General features: G+C 44.5%; 1 protein-coding gene and 1 long non-coding RNA gene across 2 annotated transcripts in view; one reads left to right on the forward strand and one right to left on the reverse strand.

The window, feature by feature from the left end:
- LOC135911077 (uncharacterized) overlaps window positions 1–22,794 on the forward strand; it is a 357,016-nt gene extending 334,222 nt beyond the window's left edge. The window contains exons 4-6 of the long non-coding RNA XR_010567204.2: window positions 16,289–16,345; window positions 20,080–20,295; window positions 21,423–22,794. This is a non-coding gene — a long non-coding RNA (uncharacterized lncRNA). The remainder of the gene's footprint in view (window positions 1–16,288; window positions 16,346–20,079; window positions 20,296–21,422) is intronic.
- Window positions 11,144–23,948, reverse strand: part of LOC135911076 (diuretic hormone receptor-like) — a 233,718-nt gene continuing 220,913 nt past the window's right edge. The window contains exons 8-13 of the mRNA XM_065443177.2: window positions 21,845–21,932; window positions 19,722–19,788; window positions 18,904–18,989; window positions 17,446–17,578; window positions 13,140–13,181; window positions 11,144–11,994 (exon numbers count right to left, since the gene is read on the reverse strand). Coding sequence (XP_065299249.2) covers window positions 11,734–11,994; window positions 13,140–13,181; window positions 17,446–17,578; window positions 18,904–18,989; window positions 19,722–19,788; window positions 21,845–21,932 — 677 coding nt within the window. The 3' untranslated portion in view covers window positions 11,144–11,733. The remainder of the gene's footprint in view (window positions 11,995–13,139; window positions 13,182–17,445; window positions 17,579–18,903; window positions 18,990–19,721; window positions 19,789–21,844; window positions 21,933–23,948) is intronic.

Raw genomic sequence — 23,948 nt, forward strand, 5'->3', positions numbered from 1 at the left:
TTTTTTTTGCTGATCAATGCAGCATGCGTACAGAACTTCCACCACGTGCGGTCGCGTGTAATTGGTTGAAGCAGTACGCGGTATAAATCCGCGCCAGAAGAACGCTAGAAGGCACTGAGAAGCCAAGTTTTTTCTTTGCATTGGACAATTAATTTGCACACTATATGAAAAATTTGCAAGCACAAACATTTGCTTTCGCCACCCACGTTATTTAACGGGCGAAGTAAGTGAAAGTACATCATATCAAAGTAAAGCAAAAGTCGCGTTAGTTAGTACTCAATAGGTCTACGGGAAAAAAGGAATATTTTTCGTTTATGCGAACTGCTGAAACGCCCTAATTGCACAGGTTTCGTAGGGGTTTGGTAACACTTTTCCTTTTTCTCCTGCGTTCCTCCTGTCGAAACTGATTTAACCTCTATCCCTTATTATCATCCCTTCATCGACTTTCTGGCAGTAAGATGTAAATATGATATCGCCTTTCGCAATAAACTTCCAATGATTTGCCAGATCACGTGTTGTGCCGCTCTCTTGTTAGTTTTAACTGTGGACTAGTACAAACGTGCCAGTTTTCACTTCCTTTCAGTGTACGAATCAGCCTGAGTGACGCTACGTGACGAACGCATTTCAGAAACAGCAGCATATATATGACTTGCATTGGCGTCATCGTGACGACCATTTTGGCCTGATATCGCGTCGAAAGGCTGCGACAAATAGAATCGTGACACTCTACAGTGGCGCCTTGTGTCGAGGGACAAATAGATAACGGTGATAGAGTTGTGGAACAAGGGTCACGGTGACAAAGCAAAATAGTGTACGCGTGATGATATGGTGCACTGGCATCATCATGGCTGCCATGATTTGGTGATAGCACGCTGTGAAGCTGCCTCCATGACGTTACGTGGCAGCAACATATAGCAGGGTCGCGGAAAGAAAGATGGCGCTATAGAAAAACAAAAACGATATAGAAGTGGCTGGCGCCCTTATAAGAAAGAAAATGTAGGGGAAGACTTGGTATATAATGTCAGGTGTCGGGAAAATACACGACGCCGGTGCAAACTAGCATGCGGCGCGTCAGCTTATTCGAGGCCCAGTGTCACCGCCCGCAGGCTCTCCCACAATGCAATTATTTATCCGCGCTGCGTCAATATTCCGGACAGGTTCGGGATATTTGTCGAAAAGCAGTGAGCGGATGATGGAAGCAGCTCGCATTACAGTATGCGCTTTGAGAACCCGCTGCCCTAATTGTCCCCCCTGCACAGGCATCAATTTAATGCGTAAGTAGGAAAGATGAGTTACTGCTGATGCTTCAAATCAAGAGTTTGCGGTTCTGGATAGTTCAGCAAAATAACCACTGGTAATTTATTTACTGTACTAATGCCTTTTTACAAAGGTGACATTCAACTGCCTTGCGATATGTGTACCCTGCAAGGCCAGAAATATAGGTGAACAAGTTCTAATTATTCTTGATTTGCATTCGTGTTTGAGGTATGTACGCTCTTCGAAATCTTGCCTAACGTCCTTCGTATAAACTGTACATTCTCCGTTGAGCATTGGCCACCGCACACGCCCGCCGTGGTTGCTCAGTGGCTATGGTGTTGGGCTGCTGATTGCGAGGTCGCGGCATCGAATCCCGGCCGCGGCGGCCGCACATCGATGGGGGCGAAATGTGAAAACACCTGTGTACTTAGATTTAAGTGCACGTTAAAGAACCCGAGGTGGTCGAAATTTCCGGGGTCCTCCACTACGGCGTGCCTCATAATCAGAAAGTGGTTTTGGCACATAAAACGCAATCATTTAATTTTTGCCACCACGTATAACATATTTTCATGCGATTACATGCGTTACACATCGTGAGTAACCTGCTGGTCATGCCTATATGTGGGAGACGAACCAAATGCTACGTTTATATGCAGTCCTTTCATATTTGCGCCAAACAGTGCCGCCGAAACAGTGGGAGAGTGCAACGAAGCAGAAGTTCCGAGCAACGGAGATGGAAGACGGAATCAGAAGGCGTGCGAAATACATGTGTCACGCAGAAAAGTTACATGAACATTCGTAACACATGATGGATATATACCATTAGTCTATGGACTAAGCCTAGCTATGCTGCAGCTTAAGATAATCTGTCTGAAATACAGGTGCAAACAAAATTAATTGGCGCACGCGAGGTGTGGGCGAACTGCATACCTTCTAACAGCCTCGAGAGCAAGCTAAGAAACCAGTAAAGCATACACGCATGCCGGTGCTTTGTGATACAACACAATATAAAGTGCTGTAGTATAAAGGAATCAGTTGATGCTCAAATAATTGCAGATGCACGCGAACCTTCATTTCAGGCCCTTATATTTGTGGAGACGTGTCACTTTTACTTTCGCCTGAAAACATAGCGTGCCGACCACCCACTTCTTCCAGCAATAAATATAGAGATGGTGCTGATGTGCACTCCACAACACGATGCGGAGGTGATGTACCAGAGAAAAAGCCTTCGCCAGCAGAAGCTGAGTATCCCGTCCAGCTGCTACCCATTCCCAAGGTTTCAACCAAAGAGCAGGGAACCTGTCGTAAATATGACCTACCAGAAATAGCTGTAAAACCATAAACACAGCGTCATATCTATTATCTAGTATCATAACTATTGGCGTCCAGCAAGTGCCACTTCAATGAAATTCAATCTTGATTTGCCTTACCTGTCACTTGGTTGCAAAATTTCACGTCGTTGTCTATTTCATAAAATATATCATTACAATCCCACTTTAGGCGACTCCCTTTTGTTTCCACCATTGTACATTTCTTCTAAAAATGATCGCGATTTCAAGGTTGACGTGCCATGTTACTGCACTAACATTCATTTCAATTTCTTGATTCCCACAACAAGCGGCGACAGGAACCACCTTCACGCTTCCGTTATTCCAATCGTCAATGCCAACGAATTCAAAAACACCCTTGCTGTAACCCTAATATGCAGCTAAAATTTGTGTATATATATATTTGATACCACCCACTCCTCTCTGTAATGCCTCTGCCCTGAGCGAAAATAAATGAAATTAAATGTTATAACTGCTATCGCAATAAATTATGCTCTCATTTAATAAGCCATCGCACTCTGTGAAGGTGGATAATCAGCGAAACTGTTTAGCTTCCGACACAGCGGTTACCCAGCATATTGAACAACGGTACGCACATATTTATTGTCCTTATCTGTGGTCATCGTGGCGCTATAAGTACGCGCAACATTCGCACATCACCTTTGTTATTAAACGTGTCCGTCGAGTAAAATAATGAATGGCACATACCTCCTTAAGCAATTGTTAATACCACCGCAAATAAAAAGAAAAATTTGAGCGGCCTCCCCATTATGACGACAGTAGACAAGTGAAATTCTGCGCTGGAATGATGAGCAGCATCGAAGGTAGCTGTGGAAGACGACGACGGCGAACGCGCGAGCATAGGCGCGAGCGTGTTCGAGTTTTCGTGCCGAGGGGCGCGAACAAACCAGCTGTGGAAGAAAACGACGATGCTCGAGCCATTGCTGATGATGATAGTTGACGGTGATGATACGATAATCAATGACTGATTCATTCATAGCCGCTTAATAATGAGCGGCAATAGAGCCAGCTGTGGAAAGAAACGACGACGAAAGCATGACCAGTGGCACGAGCGCGGTTGCGCCGAGGGACGCCAACGAACTTCGCGGACAACGGTGATGCCCTAGCCATATACAGTTTCCCTGTAAAAAAAATAACCGACGATTGCGATACTGCGAATTTGAGCGCCGCTGCTTACGTGTTTTCATTTCCTGATATATTGGCTGGCACGAACAATCAGTCTCGTGCGGCACACTGCAAACAGAGCGATGTGTGCCGCGACTGCCTCGATAATCGGGAGATTCCGACAGGCAGCGCGTGGGCGACGGGTAGGTCCGATTCACAGAAGCCGCCGCCGACAGACCTCCTCGCTCATGCAGCGCTTTGTTTCCATGCATACTACCGGCCAACTCGTTCGCTGTATGCCATCGGTGGAGAGGCGAAAGCGTGCTACTCTGAAGCCACTTCGTATTGGTCGCCGCCGCAGTGCCCGTCTTGTGCGGAACTACGCTTTTCTTCTGACGCTTTCGCCATACGCTACTCCTCCGCTTCCCTCCTCGCGCTCTCTTCGTTATCACCATCTTTCATTTCCCGCTATGCTCCACGTTCGCTCTTTCATCATTCGCTGTGCTCTTTGGCTCGGTTACGCCGAAGGACAACGCCGACGCGGAACTCAGGAACGGGCGCCTACGAGCTGCGCTCTAAAAATACCACTTATATGATTTTAACAAACTTTCTCTACCAAACCAAACATGATTTGCAATAGGTACATGTTAACTAGAGTGGAGTGTCCTTCAATTTTTCTGAAAAAATGCCTATACTCTAAAAACACTCGCGTACGTACTAGCCGATCAGGCTTCCGAGTGTCCAGCTAGTCGATGCTAAGCCCACCCGAGAACACACTGCATAAACCCTCACAGTAAAACAAAAAACAGCAAATGGCTAGAGCACACCATTATCTGTAAATTCAAGGCTTGACAACTCTTTTTGAGAGTTTAAGAAGATATAATGACCTGAAAGCATAGCAACCTGCAGCTTGAACAATCAATAAGATGTGGTTATTTCGACGTTCAGCAATGAATATAGTCTTTTGAAACGGCGGCCAATTGCCACACCGATTATAATAGAAGGCAAGAAAGAAGTCTCCAGTATTCTACACTTTAAGACACGCATCGGCCTGTCTGTCTCCATTATATTGCATGTTTCCCCTTTCAGTCTTTCTTTCGCTGGTGCGCTGTTTATCATTGTGTTTTCAGTTGTCCCTGTCACACACACCGTAGTCCGAAGTCCAATCTACTACGCGGTCACTAAATGGCCATGAGTCCTGGTTAGCCATTCTAGCTTTCTCTTTCTTGGTCGCTGAATCGCCATCTACAGCAGCTGCGGTTACCAGGTTTCTAAGGAATACTATAGCACAAAGTCCTTGACGCAAGAGCATAGTCTTTCTCATTTGGCTCCGGCAAGGAAAGCGCGACCTGTTTACCGCACCATGTGAGCTTCGGCTTAAAGTCAGTGGCAACTGCTGTGTTGCGTAAAGGTGTCGCAAAGTCATTAGGCTTCACAAAAGTCAGCATCATTGTTACTATATATGTATCTTTTTTGTGTTGGAAATGCATTGCATGTTGATAACTTATTTCAAGGCCAACACCTGATGTGTTTCAAAACAAAACAAGAATGCTTTATTGGCACAACGTCGAACAGAGTACACGTAATTTCTCGAACAGTCGTACATTTCAATAGAGATGTGATACTCGTATTTCACCCGACACTTTAGAGTAGGCGTGATGTGAGCAATTTTCAGACATAAATATATGCGTACTCACTCACGCTTCGACGTAATATTTACAGGAGTAAGCAGATGTCAAACAGGGATCATAAATATTTCCGTTTTCACTTTCGCGTAACTAACTCTATGATTATATATTTAGCTCGCTGTGCGTGTAAAGAATGCCGTAGAGGCGACATCTCGATTTAGTCGACTGCACCAAGAAAATTATGAATATAAATAGAAAATGCATGTGTTTTCTAACCCGTATTATAGTAATAAATTTACAATTTTAGATGCGGGTTTCAAACGCCAAAATAATTTTAGCACTGTGCATTTTGGGCAACAATGGACGAAACGATGATAGGATGTGACAGTACAGTACGGTAAGAAACATGGTTGATTATGCTTCCCGCTGCCTCAATTGCACTTAGGTCTTCTACGGAAACGGAAATGCCTGATATGCCATGCTTTCGGTGAATCTATAGCTTTCGGCATTAATTTATTTTTGAACCACTATACACATAAACATGCCCTAGTGCATCTTTTTGAATCCTGCTTTGCTTCTGTCAGGAAACTAGTCGTTTTTCTTTTCAAAACGCTTGTCTCATCGTAAGCGCATCAACAATTGTATACAGCCTGTTTACCTCAGCGATGGCAAATTATTTTGCAACAATAAACTCAAACAACAATAATGTTGCTTTCGCTATGTCGGCCTTGAAATGTCGCACCCAAAATTATAACTGTAATCACAATGTAATGAATCGTCGCTTCGTTCGTAACCCACCTTGTCTCCCAAGATGTGTCAAAACATGATCAAAGATACAACAAATATCTTCGGAAACATCCACATAGATGAAAATATTGCGTCCTACTTGAGAATTTCATGCGTCTCGCTCACTTAAAAATCCAGTTTTTGCTGTGCCTTACGACAGAGACAGAGAAGCATAATCTTTAGGTTTCTAGCAACGAAAACTGTTAGGGCTGAATAATCAAGCCTGTACACTACCATTACAACGAGGTTCATTCTGTGATGAAGTCTCCAAACTGCACAGACGACGCACGCGCGATAAAATCTAGTGCGTTCGCCAACAACCTGTTTATAAAATCTGGCCATAACTGGGCCCGTATTTACAACGTTTTTCCTTTGTTAGCGCTCTTTGACACTGGCCAGCCAACTTCGCTAATTGGTGGGTTGGTTGGTTGTTTTTTCTCTACGAGTAGCTCATATCCTCTATGGGAGGTGATCCCATTCCGTCCCTCTCCATATTTTTTTTTTCATGCTTTTATTTTTGTCACGCTCTCCTTTCCGTCTTTACTTCCCCTTTCTCTTCCTCTAGTACAGGGTAGCAAACCGGAGGTTTTCACTCTGGTTAACCTCCCTGCTTTTCTCTCATTTGCATCTCTCTCTTAAGAACTGGTAATTATATGTCGCGCAACTGCGGCCCTATAGCGTGAAACAATTCCAATCTGTTTTTATTCTAATCTCCTGATCGGGCGGTAACCCGCAGCGTTGTTTGATAAGGCTTGAAGCGAAACTTTGATAAAAGGCACAGTAGCGAGATACCGGACATACAGCCTGGAGACTATGTCCTTGTAAGGAAAGGAGCTGTGCTCTCAAATTCAAAATTTTGCGGACCATTTCAAGTTATTAAGACTGCATGCCAGCATGGAATATTGAAGAATGTGTGGTACGCCGGAGCCTCGGGCCAAACGGAGTGCGCCGCTATTGGAAACATATTCAAGTATTACCCCAGGAGGTGTAATTAAAAGAAATCCGGAAGAGTGAAGCGGTCTGCGCTGGACGCATGAAAGAAGACGAAGGAATGGGCTAGGGGAGAAGTGAGAAGGAAGAAGTAGGAATAAAATGGCGGACGACACCCGTCTCACTTAGATCATGACATTTCTGTTGCCGTTCTAGTTAGGAACGCCACAAGGCTAATCGAAGGAGATTCTCATTTTAGGCATTTTTTTTTTCTTTAAAAGGCAGTAACATTGCCTATACTGAGTAAATTTTCACATAGAATTGGCTGGCCAGAGGCGAGGAGCGCGCTTAAGCGGAGAGGCATTTGATGGGGTCGAGCCAGCGCAGTGAAAGTACATAACCGGATGAAAAGGGTGGTGCCAGCGTTTGTGAGTGGTAAGCTTCCAATTACTTAGCTTGCGCTGGTCTAAAATCGTGGCGGCGTTAAATGTGCCGCCAGAACGGATTCTCAAGAAAGAAAAGTTGGCAGGGAGATGCTGTATACGTCGAGAATGGGCTCGATAACGTTATACTGCCATGCAAACATTTCTATTATATGCAAATAAAACCATTCTCCCCGGCAGACCCGAATAGCCTGTGCCAGAGCGACAGGTGGGCAGCTATCTTTTATTTCTTTCGGAACGGGGTGGTCTCTGGCTATTCAGAAAAAAAAATGTTTTGTTCGGCGTATTAATGCATCCTTAACGCGTACACTTCACTGTTACGCAATAAGTTTTCGCGATTTTGTGCGATCGCGTGACAGACAGGCGAAATGGGCGAAGACCGAAAACGTTTGACCAATAGCGCAGGGCAAATAGCGAGATAGGCATCGAATCAGAAATAATCATCCTTCTTTGGTTTAATCACGCATAATCAGTCTGTACAGGTAATATTAGATAGGGCGTTCCCGCGGTTTCCGTGACGTCGTGTGGCAAACAGGTGAAGTGTGGGCGGACCTAAAACGTTTAGACCAATCGTGGAGAGCTCACTACAGAATCGTAATAGGAAAGTTTGGAATGGTTTTACGTCATAGCGCCCCTGGATTGTTTGGAATCGGTTCTTACGAATAATTTCAGCATAGGAACATTTTGTGAATACGGGCCCAGGGGCAGAACTGACGAAACTGTTGGTTCGCAAGTGCAGTTTTTCACTGGCTGATCACCTTCACTAATAATATGTCCTACATGGCTATTGGCTCGCACGAATGCTTTTAGCGTAAGAACGTTTTGTGAATACGGGCCCCGATTTACAACGAGTGTTACAATTCACTCAATCACAAGACTCGAAAATAGCCTAGTTTATCATACCACACTTAGGGGTTCTTGTTTGTCTGCCCTGTGTGCCAATGATCAAGAGGAAGCTTTAGCTCGTGCACTCGTAGTGCTGTCTAAATACACGGGAGCAGAGAAACTATTTTTGATCTTTAACCACTGCAGCGATTTAGAAAATATTTGTTGCATTTAAACAAAGAGCTTAACATACAGGAACAGGAAGCGCAATTTTTATTTAGGCTGTCAGCATTTTTTTTTTACAAGAATCGTTGCAAAGTGCAAGATAAAAAAAAAGCGCCAGCTTGATGCTTACAACTCTGTAACTGAAAAGTAGCCAAATATTACTCTTTACTAAACTACGACTATCAATACATGTAGGGCAAGCGAAATTGATACAGTATGCATCACTCTCAAACACACAATTAATTGTTGAGTAGAGGTTTCAAAAGCCTTTGTAAGCATTGGAAAATTTTCACGTAAACTATATACCAATACATAAAATTTGTACATTTCAGCTGTTCTAGGAGAAGCTTTACAAAACTGCCATATCTATTTACGATGAAGGGTTGCGTTTGTATAATTCAATGCTTACATTTTTTATACCTACTAAGTTTCGAAAATCCTTGTAATGAATTCAAAGTTCTAAATCAAAATCATGTTCCATAAAGCAGCTAGGAATTCAATTTTCTCACATTTTGCTCAAATCGGTCCAGTGGTTGTTTTATGAAAGTATTTTTGCGTTTTACATGTATTCTAATAGAGAAATCGGTGTTGGTTCTGAGCTAGAGCTTCCTCCTAAAGCATTACGCATGACGAGAGAGCACCAGGGTGAGGAGCAACATTCACGCAGTTGTACATTTATGAGCGCTCTTCATTGCTGCTATGAAACTAGAGGCTGCCACTCGGCAACGCCTCGCACTTCTATGTACAATTCACAGAAAGGACAGGACGTAGGTAGGTCAACGACGACGGAGAACAACGTCACACCAGTGGCGGCAAAGGTCAAATCCTGGGCGGCATCCAGACAAATTTCTCCTTGCCGCCTTCAACGTGTCTTCATGCCTTTGTACAGTGAATTCTCGTTCAAATGACAAGAAAATAAAAACACAGTCACATGACACTGTGATTCTAGATAATCTAGAGTACCCTGTTCCCATGTAGCTTTCTTCTTAGCGACCGAACGAATATACTGATGCGCTCAGCTTTACCTAAATAAATGATGACGAAAATCTGTTTTCATAACTTAAGCCGGCGTCCACCCAAACGACATCGTACTAGATGTGCCCGATCGATTTGTTTAGTCAGCCCGCTTTTTCTTTCACTGTGTGCTCGTAGTAATGAGATATTTTAGGAAACGGGATAGTTTTCAACAGCCGAAACGAGCGTCGACGCATAAATACTAACAATGGCATTTCCATGATAGTGCGGGCTCTTCGGTGTCAATCCCCAATGTGATGACTGAGACCAGTTCAACGTGACGACTACGTAAAGCAGACTGCCAAGTTCGCGTTCGGTTAACCCACTTTAACGTTTTGAGAGTAGCGTCCTGAAATTGCAACTGCCGGGTAAATTTTCTAAACTAGTATATTCTGAGATATGAATCGGACGTTGCTAATGCCGCCATGATCCAATGAAGTAAGGTTTCTACTTTTTTTATTTCCGGTACATGCTTTACACCAACGACTAGTCAAATGTACACAGCATTGCAGCTTGTTCGCATAATCTCTGATATGTCTTTAACATGTAGTGTAACAGTAAATTTGCGTCATTCAGCCGGCGGAGCCGTAGCCCGGAGTTTATGTATGTGTCCCAACACACACACAAAAAATCTTCTGTCTAGGCAGGGAGGATAACTACTCGGCATTAGTCATGCCTAATACTTCTGTTTCAGCAGAGTTTTCTTGTAATAAGTGCGCACAATAGATTTTATGCTCCAAACATTGACTGCTACATATGAGTTCCCTTAAAAAATGTAAATAGGTCTTCTACACTGAGAAGTTCTTTTTTTAATTATTTCATGTGCAGAAAAATGTTTTTATTGCCCCCAAATGTGAAAACTATGGAAGGCTGGTTGTTTACCGTCGGAGTAAATAAACTATTTTTCATACAGAATATTGTACAAGCGGTCGAAGATTTTTTTTTCTTTTTCAACTTTACTCACTTTTTTGCTCAGTAAATATGATAAGGATTGTTCAGAGACTACATCCATTACCAAGTGCTTGCACCCTGTTAGAAATATTGGGTGGGACCACATGTTACCCGCATCAACGCTTCCGTATGAAGAAAGCACATTATTTCGAAAAGCGTGCGCTTTCGCACCTCTTGTACCGATGCCATCTGCGTTTAACAATAAACTGATTTGCTCACCAACTCTCCATCATTGCCGTCATCCATTTCAATCATACGTGCCACTTGTTTATAGCCTAGCGGCGGCATAAGTTCAATCATGCGCCATAAACCAGCTTTTTATATATGCCTGCAAGTATATTAAAAGTATCTGGCGCATTATAGTAAATTCGGCTCATCGCGCCGTGCACAATTTATAATTCACCTAACACCAATACCAGCTTCATAGACACGCACTCCAAGATCTGGCATTTGAGTCATGTGTTCGGGGCTAAAAGCTGCCACGTCTCCTCTACCATTCCCTATAACTCTAGCTTCCACATATATATACACTTTTGAGTGGAAATCGACTTTAAGGATAACAAACGAGGTTTGCTCTTTGTAGGGCCGCTTGGATACCGCATACTACTGGGTGCCTGAGCATTTAAAGTGATCCAGAGGAACTGCACGGCACTTTAATTTTCGGCGACGAAGAAAAAGAAAAGTTAGGTTACAAAATAGAAAAGGGGGACAAGCGCACACAACCTACGGCAAGTGTGCGAGAAACGTACGGTACCGTTCATGTAAATAAGCGAGTAAAATATAGCCCGATTAAACAATATTCACGCCAAGCTATGCCAGAACAGTAAATTCCTATTTCTGATCTTCAACGGAGCGCAAAAAAAAATAAAAAATTTGCGGTCAGCTCCCACTTTTGAACAACTCGTTTTGCTTACAAATGTGTTTTCTTTTTCTTTTTTAGACTTGCGCGCGCGCGCGCTTAAAGTGAGCAGAGGGCTGCGGATCTACAAGAACGTCGGCCGACGGCTGTTCGTTCTTACGAACGCTCATGCGCAAATGGGAAGATAAATTTAGTCAGTTATAGGCAACGGCCTTTTTTTTTTCGTGTCATCGAAGAACTCACGTAAGCCTTCCAAAAGCGAATCCCCAGCCCTCATCGGAGACTACACCCGAGTCAAATCTATCATTACGAATTGAAAAAAATAAGCTCATTGCAGCGAATCAGCCAGTCTTTCATCCCCTTTACACAGGGTTGTCGGTGAAGGGGAGCTGCGCGTACGAGCCGTTACTAGGCCGCTTGCTCTGCTGCGACGTGAAGCGGCTGCCCGTGGACGGCAGGCACGTCGTCGTGGTGGTGGTAAAGCTGACGCAGCTCCCGCGCTGCATGGCCAGCGGCTTTTGCACGCGGCCGTAGCCGAGCGCCTGGCGGCATCGGTCACTGCCACGACGCAGGGCTCGCATCGTCTTCCACCGCTCAAGGTGATGGCGCACCGAGTTTCGGACCTGCGCATCGAGAGAATCGGCGTCGGAGTCGCAGGCTGGTAGCAGGCAAATAATTGGCCTCCACTTCGTAAACTCTGTGGTTAGGGAGCTGGACGTCGCGCTTCGTCCGTAACGATTTTTATAGTCTCCTCAAGCTCTGGCAACAGCGCGCCTTTCGGCTAATACAAAGCCGGCGGACCTTGACTGTCAACATCGTTGCGACGAAGCGTATCTCCATCTGCGTGAAGTAAGTCTCGCAGTTCTTAATGAGAGCAGCATTCCGGGCAAGTTGGTAATCCATTACTCAAGTAATATTGCGCAAAAAAAAAGTATGAAGAGTTAGAAAATTGTTGTAACAAACCTTTTTTTTGCACAAAAGCAGATGAACTAGTAACAGTGGTGAGAAGCACCTTATATGCGAACTTATGAAACATGGTTTTATGGTGCAAATTAAGTTTCAACCCAGCAATATACACAGGACACACGCCGAACTTGAATTCATCTTTACTGCAGTAGATACGCACTCGGGTTTGTTTTAATTAAAGTTGTTCTCTCTCTGACCGGTACACAAGTAGCAGTGGCTGCGCAGGGGTGACAGAAACACATTGCCGCTGCGCACGCTATATATCATGTTCACACACTTTGCACACGCAAATATTTTGTCTACACAAAGCTCTTCTCTACTGACAGGGGAATAGATGCAGTGCTGAGGCATAATTTGCCTACTTACTTTATGCAATAAGCTTCCTACAATTCCCTTTGATTTTGCGTTCCAAAGGCCCCGAGAATATGGGTTTCAGTGAACGTTAAAGTACACAGACACCTCTCACAGTGATCAGCTAGGTGGCCTCGTCCCCCACTCCCCCCTGCTCCCTCTGACGCTACAAAAGCGTGCACCGATATGCTCCCTGAAACGCTCCTTGACGCACGTGTACCGTTTCACCAACGCAACGCCTGCCACAGGAAGCGGAATGCAGTACACCCCTCCTGTCCGACGATTTACAAAGGACGTGCCATTCTTTCTTCTGTACGTCTGTGAAGTGAGTGTGCAATTCACAGCTCGGCAGATGCATGCGCTGAATTGTATATAAATCGGCAGCTTATGCGCACCCAATTATATAAAGTACTGCTAGGATAATTTCACGCGTGCCTAATGATCTACTTACCTCGCCATTCAGGAAGCAGTACAGCACGGCGACCGTGAAGCCCTGTCGAATATAAAGAAAGAGTGTGAGCCGTACCGCCCTTTGTAAACGTATGCATAACGCTCGAAGCTTGTTTAACAGAATAAGGCAACAGCTCATTAGTGCCTCAGTTACTTACCGATAAGCGGCTTTGTTATTTCCTCGAATGTTTTATACATCTCATGGACACATCAGTGCTATCAGAGAAGTTGCAGTGCGGGTCCTAGAACAACACTTTTGAGACCAGGGTTTCATGCGTGGCCGAAAGCTTCATGAATGGACACTGTTTACAAATCGTGCGCACACGATCGGTGCCGCTGCCAACTTTAATCAATATGCAAACCTACTGCTCAGCTACTGGACGCCATCACCGCCATGTCTGCGCGGCGTACCATTATCAACGATAGGAGCAATCTGGCGTAAAATTCACTGTGTGATTTTTCTTTCATTTCCATTTTTTTTTTCTTTTCTTTTTGAAAAGGCATCGGCAGAACCTTGCACGGTCAACATTAAATTAAGGTTATGGCCCCGGCTGCGGCTGTCGGTCAGTCAGCACGTTTGCCCGCGCGCAGTGGTTACCTGATTGCTTGGGCGGTGCACCTCTGAGTTCGAGGTCCCGGTTTCGAAACCGTCCGGGCGCCCCCATTGTGAAGGAGTCGGAATGGTAAAACGCTCGTGTACCATGCATTTGTTGCACTTTGAGGAACACCAGGGACGCAACATTATTTCGGATACTCCACTAAAGCGTGCCGCATAATGCGATCGTGTTTGTGTCACGTGAAGCCCCCAAATTTTTTTTAAATATTTAATTCCTACATGAAAGCAACGAGCTGCTAATGGCAGACGTACATGATCTACTTATGGAACTACTGCTCTTCCCTGAGACATCCTATCCATAGTATATTGTACGTTGGTTGCGAAAAAAATTCAAGTAGGCATGAGCTCTCTTTCTGTAATATTACGACCCTACAACGTTCCACGTGTCATCACTGTAGGGCTGCACAGAAATAAGAATGAACGGAACAATTCGTGGAATTTGAATTGTTCACATTAGTGGACTCAAGGTTGGCGCCTGCTGTAATCTGCACCATCGTCTGTAGTAATACATGAAATAACGTTTAGCAGAGGAAAATAAACTACGAACAAAATGAGAACTGCTGCGCCAAAAAAATTTTAATCAGCTAGTGGCGTCAAAATTTATCAGTACTGCGCCATTTTGTCGACAATATATTAAACGATTTGGGAATCTTATCACCGTGGACAAGTCACAAGTTTTCCACAGCCCTGTTAAAATATCAAAATAAAACCAACTCGTCATACTGCCTCAATCCCGCTCTTCAAGAGAGGTCGCCGACGCTGCTTGTGGCTCTCGGGCAAATTCGAACGTGTTACAATGGTTCAGTTACGGTGACTGCTGCACTTCTCTGTGCCAAAGAATGGAAGCGTGATGTCACTTGTGATTTTCCCTTTCTTTTCCCAAGGAGTACGTGGGGCCGTGCACCATGCAGGGCGTTGTTCCGACAGCTAGGTCCTCTCCCATGAACCCCGATGTCTCAAGCTCGCCTCAGTTTGTTGGCACTGACCTGGTAGAAATGCAATTAAAGTGCCTGCCAACTTTAGGAGATGACGACAAACTAGATGGTGCTCCCTCACTCCCCTTTCACACTATTTTGTGCCATGTTTCAAGGAATTACCATCAATATCACTGAATGCTTCGGGACAGCTCATTATGTTATTGCTGCCGCGTAAGGACAGCTCATCTTAGGATGGCCAGTTATGCCAACTAAATATATTTTTTAGACTGCCCTTTTCGAAGTCTAGGCTCGCCGTCACGTTGACGGAAACGAGTCACTACACGCTGTTTTACTTTCGTGCAAATGTTAGGTGGATCAAGCTTCGTTTTTTACGCCGCAGTCAAAACTAAAATGAAGCAGTATTTGCAATCGTGGACGACAGTTCCTGGACAGGCGACCACACTGTATGGATAGCGTTTATACTAGTAACCTGACGTTGTATCGCATGGTGAACAGAACGCATTTAGAGAATAACAGTGTAGACAATTTTTGACTAACCTTAGTACATACGCCAGTGAAAGCAACAAACGTAGCGAATCTCACATATATTACTTTTTCTTCGTCGACCCATCAGATATATTGACAATTCGTGCTCTAGCAATGTGGAGCATTTTTCATGATTCAGAAGTAAAAATGTCATAATATGGTTTTTCGGATTTAATTTTACATTCTACAGGCGCGAGCATCCGAAGGCAATCCCCTTTATGTGAAATCGATCATAGCTATTGTTTTGTGCTCAAATGAGTTTACGGAGCGAAAATCAATGTTAGACTATGATAACCCCCCCCCAAAAAAAAAAGCTTAGCATTCGATAAACACTTATTCTTTTTTTTTTCAGGGCATACAAACGCGTCACCGCGATTTCGCGAAGTGTCTGCCTTCTCAAACACGGCTACACCAGTTTCGCATTTCTTACGTGTCGTTACATTTTCATGAATAAATGGGATCCTATCGTATGAGTGAGTTTGATGCCGTTATGTCTGTTTTCGCATCTTGTGACTCTTTATTTCTGCTGTAAAATTCAATATGAGAATTTGTTCATCACGACAACCGCAGGCGTGGTAGCCAAGGTGCCTTAAGTGGGAGACGCAACGTGTACGTGATCGTCTCTTTAGGAATATTACGTGTATAACACATTAACGCTCGATAATTAAAGCCTTGTACGTATTGCAACAGTAACCAATTCCCTCATTGGGAGCTTATTTCGTGACGTGGCCAATGTACGCAGGAAAAAATATTATAAAGATTTCGTGTGTGAAATAATCAACCCTGCCAGCTGTATTTTACGAAGTAGTGATAACTATTCATGTGGCCTTGTCAGGCGGAAAATATCTACATGCGAATGTTATCCAGGCAGAGTCTTATCTCGTAGCTTTTACGCCAATTGCGTGTAGTACCAGCAGTTGATGGCGCATGCCTCGCCCTGAGATTTCGATGCCCCTAAGCATGCTAGGAGCACCTCTTATATGGAGGTGCTGTTTCTTCGTGGGAAGTTAATCAAGCGAAATGTACAATTTGAGTCTAGCAAGCAAAGCTACAGTGCATCTTCTTTTGCAGGTTACGGTTTCAGCATGCAAACAGGCGTAATATTTGAGCCCGTGGAACTGATGAGATGTGAGTATCAAATACAATTTGCTCATCTGCCTTTCGGTTTTTCTTACCACGTTTATTTTTTTACCTTCAATCTACTAGCACAGTTGTTATCTAACGCGGTTTTGAGTTGAACATATATATTACCACCTAACTTTTAATGTTAGTGCTGCCAAGCACTGCTGTTACTTGCGGATGGACGAAGTCTTTTTATTTTATTTTCATTTCCGAACAACTTTCCTTCTTTTCACAACTGCCTGGGAAAAACTTTTACCAAACCCTCAATGGCAGAAATTGGATGTTCACTGTCTTCACCGTAGTCCGATGGTCTCTCTGTTATGGAGAAGCTTCGTTTTATTAGGTTGGTCAAGGACCTTACGCGTCTTGACAGCGCACCGCTGTCGGAGGACGTTATTTTAGGCCGTTGGCCAGACGCTCAGTCGAGTTTCAAGGCCATCAAGGCATTACTGAACTTATTAAAAATTGCGAGCCTGGATTGCAGACTGTGAGCATGCCAAAGTGCTTGCCATATGTTCTACATCTTCATTCTATCGTCATCGCCACCCATCATGCACCTCTTCCTTCACTCTTTCTTTCCCTCTTCCCCTTCCCCCAATGCCGAGTAGCTGGCTAGAGGAATATACCTCAGGCCGACCTCTCGGCATTTCGTGTCATTAAACTTCTTTCTCTCTCTCTCGTTTTATTAGATTGCGAGTGAACTGCAACTTGTTATAATAAGCGTCCTTGTGTGGATTTGAAATCGCGGTTACTTCATTACCCATTCTTCGAGCAATAGTGCCCGCATTTCGCTAAACAAACACTTCACAATCAATACGATAATCTCGCGCCAACTATGATTTCTTTAATTGCTGCAATATTCGTATAGCTTCGGAAACTAGAACATATAAAAGCTGCTGCTATTTTTTCTTGCAGTGGGGCGGCTAGTACCTACGCATACAAATGCGCACTATGTGCCGCAGAACAACAACATCAAGAAAAAGAAGCTAACCCGCCGTTCTCATCGCGTTAATCCAACTGTACGACAGAAGCAGAAGCTTACAGACATACAGAAACAGCGAACGAAACACATACTTTCACCATTTCATGCGGACTACACAACTGACCTGAGTGGAGAGCAGTGTGATTTGCAGATAGGTGAAGATGACCCTGGCGGTCTTGTGCTGAGGCGTCCAGATGAACAGAAGGTAGCTGACGCCCAGCAAAGGGATCAACACGAGCAGTGCCTTAGCCGCTTTCCTGCATAAGAGACCAACAAAGCTGGCCATGTGATATACAACATTATGCAACAGGGATATCCACACAGCCAGAAGGAAGACATAGACAGAAAGCAATGAGAGGTAAGGTTGAAAGATCAACCAGACGGCTTTCTACTTTACACTGGGAGTAAACGAAAGACGTAAATAATGTACAAAGACCTGGCGGCTTGTAGTGCACACGGATTTGGGACAGGTCAAGTACTCACCTCAAAGTCTCATCCTACGAGGGCTAATAAGAAAGCCAGTGCCCCTATTTTTTAGCGAAGTTAGAGCTGTAAATGCGAAGTCAACATATGCCTGCCCGGCGATGGAAGTTTCTTGGACCGGCCCGGCCTTCTCTGCCGGTAGCTCTGCGGCACGGCGCTGCGGCCAGGTGATGATGGCGGTTTTCACACGTCCACGGCGTACGAGCAATGGAGTACAATTCGTTTTCCACGGAGCAAAGGGCGAACGTCCATCTAAATCCTGAGGCATATGCAGCTCACTTATGGGGAAAGGTGCCTCGCTTTGAGAAGAGTGAGATGGTGGTGTTGTGTTCAGTTCCCAAAAGGCCGTCGATATTTGCAAGACAATGGGAGTTCGGGGAGGCCACGTGCGTCGCTGACTGGCGACACAGGGGCATCTCAGATTTAATGCTTCGCTGGAACCAATGTCCCAACCCGTGTCGGGATTCCGTGGAAAAATAGTGTAAGGTACGTGTATTTGTAATTCCCTTTATGTATATTATTTTGGGCAATAAAATATAGGGGCAAAGACTTTCTGATTCACCCTCGTACTATGGCGTTTATATTTGTCGTCCCTTTATATATGCCTAAATGTAACGAACTAGACACCTTCACCTAGCTGCTAGAGGTAAATTCATCCACAGAGGGTGCTTTTCTTTTCTTTTAAACCGTAGTGCTTGTTACTACTGGGGGAACGCCCATTCTGATAAAGATTGACCCTCCGTTTACTTAAAGAACTAAATAATGGAGTTTTACGTGCCAAAACCACTATCTCATTATGAGACACGCTTTAGTGAGGGACTCCGGAAATTTGGGCCACATGCGGTTCTTTCATGTGCACCTAATCCTGTAAGGTTTAACCTCGGCCTCACGTATTGTGCTCCTGCAATCGACGCCTGCACTTTTATTATTTCATTATTTCCTGCTATTATATACGGGCGTCAAATGCGATTCTAGCAGTACTGACTTGTTCGTTGTAAGATACCTCCTATTGCGTAAATCGACAAGCGTTGCACTAAGCCGCCCCGACCGATTAAAACCCTGCAAGACGGGCACGCCTGTAGTGACACTACGGCCTCACCGGTACTGCTGTGATTCCACCGATGTCGCAGCGCGGAGCTTGGTGATAAGCACCCACATGATGTGGCTGAGGAAGAAGATGTTTGTCTGAAATTTAAAAAAAAGGAGAGAAAGCCATTTGGCTTTGTGTCAGCAGCAGTTTTGCACAGCACTGTTCTTTACTGGCCATAAGGCCGTAAGCGCACGAACGCAATAAACTTGAAAAACGGCAGTTTAACACGTCACTACGCCAATATGCATGGATGCCAATTTCCAGTACTTATTTTACGTTTTCTAGCGGGTTTTCTTTCCACGGGATTTGCAACTTTCATAAACGTACGCATTGTTTTCTTTTTCACTGCAATTTCCTGCACAGTATACATTTGACGCGCTTTGCGAAAAGCCAGCTGCGTGCTCTTAAAGCTCCCGGATTATGCTTCTTGAACGTGGTGGGCACATACCATGCGATAAGAGTGCTGCTTCGCGGCTAGCATCTCACCCGATGGCATGTAGCCATCGTAGCATGGTAGCTACTGTATGACAAAGCACCCCGCCTTCCTGTTGCTTCGGCCTGTGTATTGCAGTCACAAAACCACCTTAAATATTAGAACAGATACACGATAACTCATTGGAATCAGGCTTACTTCCAAGCAAAGAGTAATGTCAAGTCACGCATGTCGACTCACGCTACACAACCAGGAATTGAATACCCTCCCTGGGACAACTGTGTTATCCTCAGAATTATACATATGCACCGCGAAGGTAAACAGTTTTAGTCAGGATTGGATGTAAAACGGAGTTCTTGCTAAGCGGCAATTTCAAACATAAATTTCAGCTCACCAGTAGGACCAGAATGACGGGTCCAATGAAGATGCAGTCGTAGATATCCTTCAGCTGCCATATGCACCTGCACCAAAACGGTTTTGAATACATTAACTTGCCCGTGTCGCAGCAAATTCGGCGTCCGGCGTTAGACGTGTCAAGGGCGAAAATATTTTTCGAACCACGTATACTCTGGCCTTCCACTTGATGCCAGGAATTGGCTGAAATAATTGAATTTCTCAAGCTAAAGTACGTAGAAAAATCGTAAACTATGTTGCACACAACCTGAAGGTATGACAGCTCTCGGATTGTAATTTCACTACACGAGAAAACATATTTCAGTTACGCTAAAACTCAAGGAAAGCCCTTCATACAGGCGAACCGGCTGCGACGTTCAAGGCGCGGCCGCGACGGCTGCCACTTCGCGCGTGCCGGCGCGACGGGTGTCTTGGGAGCCACGGAGCGGCGCGCCCGGTTCCTCGCATTAACTCCAGCTGGCGCTCGCCTCCGCCGCATCGCGGCCCACGCTAGAGGCCGTGGTTTCCCCATAAAGCCCGCCTTCGTGCTCAGCGTTCCCGGCAAGCGCTTTCAGGTAAACATGCGCGATAAGCAGCCGGGGATCTTTGAATGCTATCGCGTTCCACTCTTAAATGCGAAGCTCAAGCGTCTTCCAAATTTTTTCACAAGATTTTTTAACCTGGAACACCTGCTTTACTCTTACCGACACTTTGGCGCTTATACTACACGTCAAATTGGATATAAAGGAGAAATGTATAACTCCCATATTGAGAGAGATATGTGGAGGGATATGGGAACACTTCAGTATTCGAATAACGGTCTATGATTAAGAATCTAGAGGAATCAAATTAGGATGATTGCTCCCGCGTGTTTCACCAGTTAGTTTGCAGAGGATGCTAAGGATGATACACGGGGACCAAGTGAATGAACTGTTCGGGCGTAGAAGTTACGTAAGAGCCACCAAAAAACGCGTGGGTGCCAGATTGCTGGTTAAGACGTAGGCCTACATTTAAAGCGACAGCGATTAAACGCCTGAAAATGACTGACCCTGTAGAGATATGCGAGTCACCTAAAAGATAGAGAAGCTCATCTACTTGTAAGGTCAATCTTTGTGCGAATGCCGTCTGTGTCCTAGCTTTAGTTATCGATGCTCATTCGACAAGCATGGTAAGGTTTAATGCTTGCGTTATTGTTGCTGATTGCTCGGGATAGTTTCTGGTGCGTCTGATTCACGTGGTGGAACAAGTTGCGATATTCTTAGAGAAGTCTACATCAACTGTTTGCAGGCTCAATTATTGAGGTTCGCTTTTTTTTCTTTCTCTTTAAATAAAATATCTCTCTGGTCAGTTCAACCCCGGTGCAATCAGCATAAACAGACTTTCTCTGCATCATCGTTGTCGCTTGAAGACACCGTAACTTTATTTACTGCTCTTCGCCCTCAAAGAGAAAGCAGTGCATAAGGCGGCTGGTTAGCTCTATCAACTTGACAAAGCGCAACGACGTGGCTATGTGTCGAAAAGGACACTATGCGGACGGAAGTCTCCTGTACAAGAACGCGTTCTGTATAAATTATTGCGCCGGAAATGAATCAAATAATCAAAGTCGGCTTGGTTATTCAAGACAGGGTGATGCGCTTTGCCGCTCTGCGCCTGCTGTGGTGATATCAGCGACATCGAACGTTTCATTTGGCTCTGCCCGCAGTTCGACACAGAAAGAGAAGCGATGGCCGACAGTCTACGAGAGAATTGGTTTTTCGCACGGGACCTCTGAAGACGTCATCTTCCCCTGAGGGTCCGCGGCAATCAGGAATAGAGTGCAATGACTGCTGATTGCTTTCATACGAGGCATGGAGTTCTTTGACGCCTGGTGACACATCCCTGATCTCAACTCGCAGGAGGCTCAGGTGGAACCATTGTCGGCTATGTATACCAGTCTAACACCACTTGCTGCGACGCCACCACCTACTCGAGTATAAATGCTGCGATGTGGTATGGCTAAAGTAATCATAACTTTTAAGAGTCTTAGAACATATATATATGCATACTTTTATACACTGAGTAACACATTGGTGCTATTGAGTATTAGTCAGCGGCCAGTTATGGCACGCTTAAGTCAATACTCACATGCCTCCAGACAGATTTGGATCATTGTGGTTGGGGCTCAGGTACGCCTTGGTGACCGCCCATACTGACACGACGACTAGAGGTATTCCTGCAACAAGAGTAGCGGAATACGGTGAAAGTTTAATAGCTAGTCACATGATCCGCGAAAAACATTTGTGGATGTACCGTATGTCGATCACACCAGGTATTTCTCCCTCGGTATACTTTCTTTTCAGAATCGTTTACGGGCGGTAGCACAGTTATGAATTTTTAAACGTGCTGCTTGATGAAATGGAAGTTCTTGCTTAGAGAACTTATAGCGTATACATTTTATGGAAATAAAGTTTTTTAGTGCTAATTTTTTAAGGTACTGAACCTCGGAAGGTTTCACGCAAGCATGATTGATCCAACCAGGTATAAGAATTCACACTATTTTTTTCGCACAATTTTGCCAAAGCGAGAATATTGAAATACGCGTTCCTGTCATTTTTTTATAGAAGCAGAGCTATGATACAGGCTTAACAGCAACTGTAAAAAAGTTATTTATAACATAACAGACATTCACTCGAAAATCAAACCAAAGACTAAATTAGCATTAGATGCAAGTATGCCACTATATTTACGTCTTTCGAGCCACACTATATGTGAAACGTGTATATCTCGCTTAATTCAGGCCTGAATTATCTGTCTTGTTCATGCAGTAATAATGCTTGAATTCTCCACCTTGTAATAAAAGTAATACTCAACAGCATCCGCTGTCACACCAACACAGACTTCATGTTTACCAGAATTACTCCGCCTGACTGCCTGCATATAACCTTTACACGCATAAACTGGTTTTCACTGCGCACGTTTACGTCAAAAAAGTTTGTTGCGCTCTTTCTGCCCTACTGTAAGAGGAAAACAGAATCAGCTGTCGATTTTAGATGGTCCGAAATAAGAAAAACATAAGACAAGCCAGTGGCCTGCGTTCCTCTTGCATCTCGCTAAACTATGAACCTTATCCCGAGAATACCTACTTGCTAATAAAACTTGTCCAATCTGAAGGCTTTCTTTCTTATACTTCTTTTTTTGTAATTGCCGCTTCAACAAAGCAAGCAGCGCGTTGGCGAGAAAAAAAACAGTGCGCGCTTCATTTTTTAGGAAGTTTTTCAACTTTCCTCCGCTGAGAAAGTTGTTTCATCCACGCGCGCTAGTGCGGCTGAACAACACAAGCATAATCACATCACGTGCGAGTACAGCTTCAGCACGAAAATAAAAGAATGCAGACATTGCCAGGCCATCCCGGTGCGTTATACTGTGTTCTTTCTTTCTTTTTTTTTCTGTAGCTTAAACTTTTATGTTCACCGATCAATACGATGGGACGCTATTTCGCCGCCATTGCTTCCGCCTTAGGAAATGCCTTTCTTTTTTTCCAAGCCGCAGCAGCAGTATGCTCTCAAGGAGCCGGAAGCTTTCTGGGCGCCCATTAGGCGGCATGCCAGGAAAAGCGATGGCCAGGAATTCAGGTATAACAAACGCAGTTGAAGAGGATCGGGGCGAATAAAGAGGAGGAAACATGGCAAAACGGGAGCTGCCAAGATGCAAAGGCGCCAAGAAGCCAGCCTCCTTCCCTGTATTTTTCAAGCAGCGTTAAACACTGTTAAGGGCCTACAGCATTGCGAGAAAGGACGACACACACTATCAGGAATATCACTGTATTCTCGAGCCCTTCACGGGTGATGCGGCTTCCGTTTCCTGGTCTGCCGAAGGCGACTCTAATATTGAGCGCTAAAGGACACGGGGGCTAGAAAACAATGACTCGTTGCTTCCTTTGAGAAAACGCACTTATCTAAGCTCCACGGGTGCTTGTACGAGCCAAGTATGGTGTCAATGAAGGGTGAAACAACTGCATAGCACTATGTATATAAGACTATATATATATATATATATATATATATATATATATATATATATATAACAGTGAGCCGACATAAAGGCTTACTGTTTCGTAGCATAACGGCGCAGCTTGTGCACGTTGCATTTTTTCTCGCCGGTACCGCTATACTTTGGGTTGACAATCATGAACGCGTGCTGACCACTTGGGAAACTTTTGTCCAGGAGCTGAAAGCCTGCTTCCGCGACT

The sequence above is a fragment of the Dermacentor albipictus genome, chromosome 1 (genome assembly GCF_038994185.2).
Source record: "Dermacentor albipictus isolate Rhodes 1998 colony chromosome 1, USDA_Dalb.pri_finalv2, whole genome shotgun sequence".
NCBI classification, from domain to species: domain Eukaryota; kingdom Metazoa; phylum Arthropoda; class Arachnida; order Ixodida; family Ixodidae; genus Dermacentor; species Dermacentor albipictus.